This window comes from Pinus tabuliformis, chromosome X, assembly GCF_031772625.1.
Source record: "Pinus tabuliformis cultivar Carrire ecotype Pingquan chromosome X, CPIR1, whole genome shotgun sequence".
In the NCBI taxonomy this organism is placed as follows: Eukaryota; Viridiplantae; Streptophyta; class Pinopsida; order Pinales; family Pinaceae; genus Pinus; species Pinus tabuliformis.
This window is the reverse complement of record NC_142308.1, coordinates 1480500009-1480503077: the sequence shown is the minus strand read 5'-3', so window position 1 is coordinate 1480503077 and position 3069 is coordinate 1480500009. Positions and strand designations below refer to the sequence as shown.

Below are 3069 nucleotides of genomic sequence, written 5' to 3'. Positions count from 1 at the left end.
TCACCACCATCTTTCTGCTTTTCTTGATATTTGCCCTGTTCCTTACATGCACTATTGTTGAAGTCTTGAGAGCGAGATTGCTGTTCTTGGGCATCAACGACATTATTAGGTTTAATGGATAGTAATTTTCTCACAAACGAAGGCCTGGGTACGACAGGATTCCCCATCAAATCTCTGAAACCCACAGCCCCCCAGTTGCAGGGATGAATCTGTTCATTCTGTGAAGATCTACTCCATCAAGAATCATGGTGCCAAGGTTGAGAATGACCAGAAGGACGACGAACCTGCAGTGCTAAGAAACTCATCCCACTAAAATCTGTGCTCCTGTAGCCCTTGAGGAGAGTTGAAAGCAAGACCCTCACAGTGCCTAGCAGGGTATCCCTGAGGCAACCCACGCAGTATATATCCATCATCACAGCAGAGGTTTCACAGCAGGGCAAACTCTCTTCCACTCTGAATATGGCCTTGTCGTTCCAAGTAGGGTTTGCACCCCCTGTTCTGTCAATTTGCGTCGTCAGTTTTTTCTCGAAATTGATCCATACAACACAGTAGGTCTGCATCATGCCAAAAAGATGTATCTCCTTCAGATCTTGAGCTGAGATGATGTTAAGCTCCAGCTGTGTGTAAGCTTCCCCCATGATGTAGAGTGAATTTACTGCACAAGGAAACACAATATTCAGAGACCACCCTGATTGAAATTACAGGAGAAGAAACGACATGAATGAAATCTTTTGAAATCTGAACATTGTATAGAACTGACTTATAAGACAAAACACATCATAGACTCTCTAGCTCATGATGGTGAAAGAAGATGGAAATCAGTGCAAAAGGCCACCCCAAATGGTCATGATCGAAGCCAAGAAGCAGAAAAACCCATTCATAGATACAACAATAATGGAACAAACAAAAACAAATTTGTACCAAATCCATTTGTTGTTTCATTTTAGAATTTTATTGTTGTGATTTCCATTTCAAAACTCCATTACTTCACCTGCACCTATAGTCTGAAGCTCTCATATTCATAAAAAAAATGTACAAAATTTTGCTTGAGTTAGTTTTAGATTATAAAATCTACCCATTTCAAAACTCCATTGCTTCACCTGCACCTATCTTCTCAGGCTCTCATATTGATAAAAGCAATGTAGAAAATTTTGGTTGTTAGTGTTAGACTATAAAATCTACCCATTTCAAAACTCCATTGCTTCACCTGCACCTATCTTCTCAAGCTTTCATATTGATAAAAACAATGTAGAAAATTTTGGTTGAGTTAGTTTCAAACCATAAAATCTACCCCAACTTCATCTAATGGGCTTGTAATATAGCCTTCTTTCCCACATTTTCTTGATTATAAAATAATGTCAAAGTAAAACGAGAGTTAGAAATATTTTTCAACAATAGTCACTTGCATCAGCTGATTATTATCTCGCTTGGTTTTCATCCTTATGGCTTAATATGGACGGACCATTTTCTGCAAGATTAGGAAAGCCTTGTGAATCCTTTAGTTTCAAAGTAATTCTTTCAGATCACTTGCCTATCTATCTGGAGTCTAGACCTCTCAAACGAAGAGGCCTAAAAACATACCATTTTCATTTGAACAGCTGCAGTTTGGCAACCCAGACATAGAAAATAACATTCAGTATTAGTGAAATGAAGACACTCACATTACATGAACAAAAATGTGAAGTTTCAAAGTAATTCTTTCATATCACTTGCCTATCTATCTGGAGTCTAGACCTCTCAAACGAAGAGGCCTAAAAACATACCATTTTCATTTGAACAAGTGCAGTTTGGCAACCCAGACATAGAAAATAAAATCCAGTATTAGTGAAATGAAGACACTCACATTACATGAACAAAAATGTGAATCCTTTCTAAGAAGCTTCAAAATGTAAAGAAAAAGCGGAACAACTAGGTTTTTGTAAACATATTCAAAAGAAACATGAACTGGAGATAGAGATGGTTAGTGTTGTAAAAGAAAAGGAATTGATATTGTGGCTTGAAAATGACAGATGCTTCCTTTATACTTTTTAAGTTCCAAGCATAAACCACCTTCCAATCTAAGGAAGGAAGGATAACAGTAAGTACAAGGAAGACCACATATGCTTCCTTTATACTTCAATTGTCAAGAATTAACCAACATTCAAAAGGTAGGTGCTTCCATAGACTCTATCTGATCATGTGACCAACCAGCCCAACTTAACAACAATGATAGCATCAGCAGATCAGTGGCCCCTTGCGGGGCCACACCAGCCCAACTTAACAACCATGACATCATCAGCTGATCAGTGGCCCCTTGTGGGGCCACACCAGCCCACCTTTCGGAAAACCACTATGTAAGAAAATTAAAACTTGGTGGAAACTGTAGCAGCAACCCACTTTCACCTACCCACCTTGTCTCTCATGGCTAGTCTTCAAATGAATAGAGGAAAGATTATCGAGTCATGAACTTTTAAATGAGGGCATATTATCAAAAACCTTGAATGAGACTCATGAGAATCTATAAAAGAAAACAAGAAGTCAGACATGCCTGACTTAGTGGTTGATACAGTGCTTAACCACATTAATCACCCTCGTTCAAATACTGGAAGGCATAAAGCCCTGCGTTATTAAAAAGTTCATGAGTTTGATAGGGTTCAAATTCAAAAAGATAAGAAAAAGGAGGTATTCTGTAGACAGAAGTCAATAATTCAATGGCTTAAAGATGGTGGAAGAAGCGGTGCCCGTTTCCTTAAAACCACTCAGAATAGAAGGGTTTATAATAAAATTTCTGTAATAGAATACCAGACAACACAATAGTAACTCAAATCTGCAAGGAAATCTACTTCAACCTCTACTGACGATGCCAGTTACTGAAGAAGAAATACAGGATGTTGTTTCCCCAAGAAAAGAATAAGCCTCCTGGGGCTGAATGGCTTCCCAACTCTATCTTCGTCATAATATGTGGCTTTTAAATAATGTTAATCTTCTTGGAGCAAAAGAAGAATCTACGAACTCTGGATCTTCCAACGATGCCGATGCACCATGGCTTCTGCCGCCTTGCTGCATATCCATAGGATCACTGTTCGAACT

At 38.6% G+C, this 3069-nt stretch overlaps 1 protein-coding gene across 1 annotated transcript; it reads right to left on the bottom strand.

Annotated features, from left to right (window-relative positions):
* Positions 1–236: 236 nt before the first annotated feature.
* LOC149145599 (protein SRC2-like) lies at positions 237–638 on the bottom strand. Its single transcript, XM_089452503.1, has one exon. The coding sequence runs from the start codon at positions 636–638 to the stop codon at positions 237–239; it is 402 nt and encodes a 133-aa protein (XP_089308629.1).
* Positions 639–3069: the final 2431 nt, after the last annotated feature.

Coding starts and splice junctions, on each gene's coding strand:
- LOC149145599 (XM_089452503.1), bottom strand. CDS start 638: ATGGGGGAAGCTTACACACAGCTGGAGCTTAACATCATCTCAGCTCAA.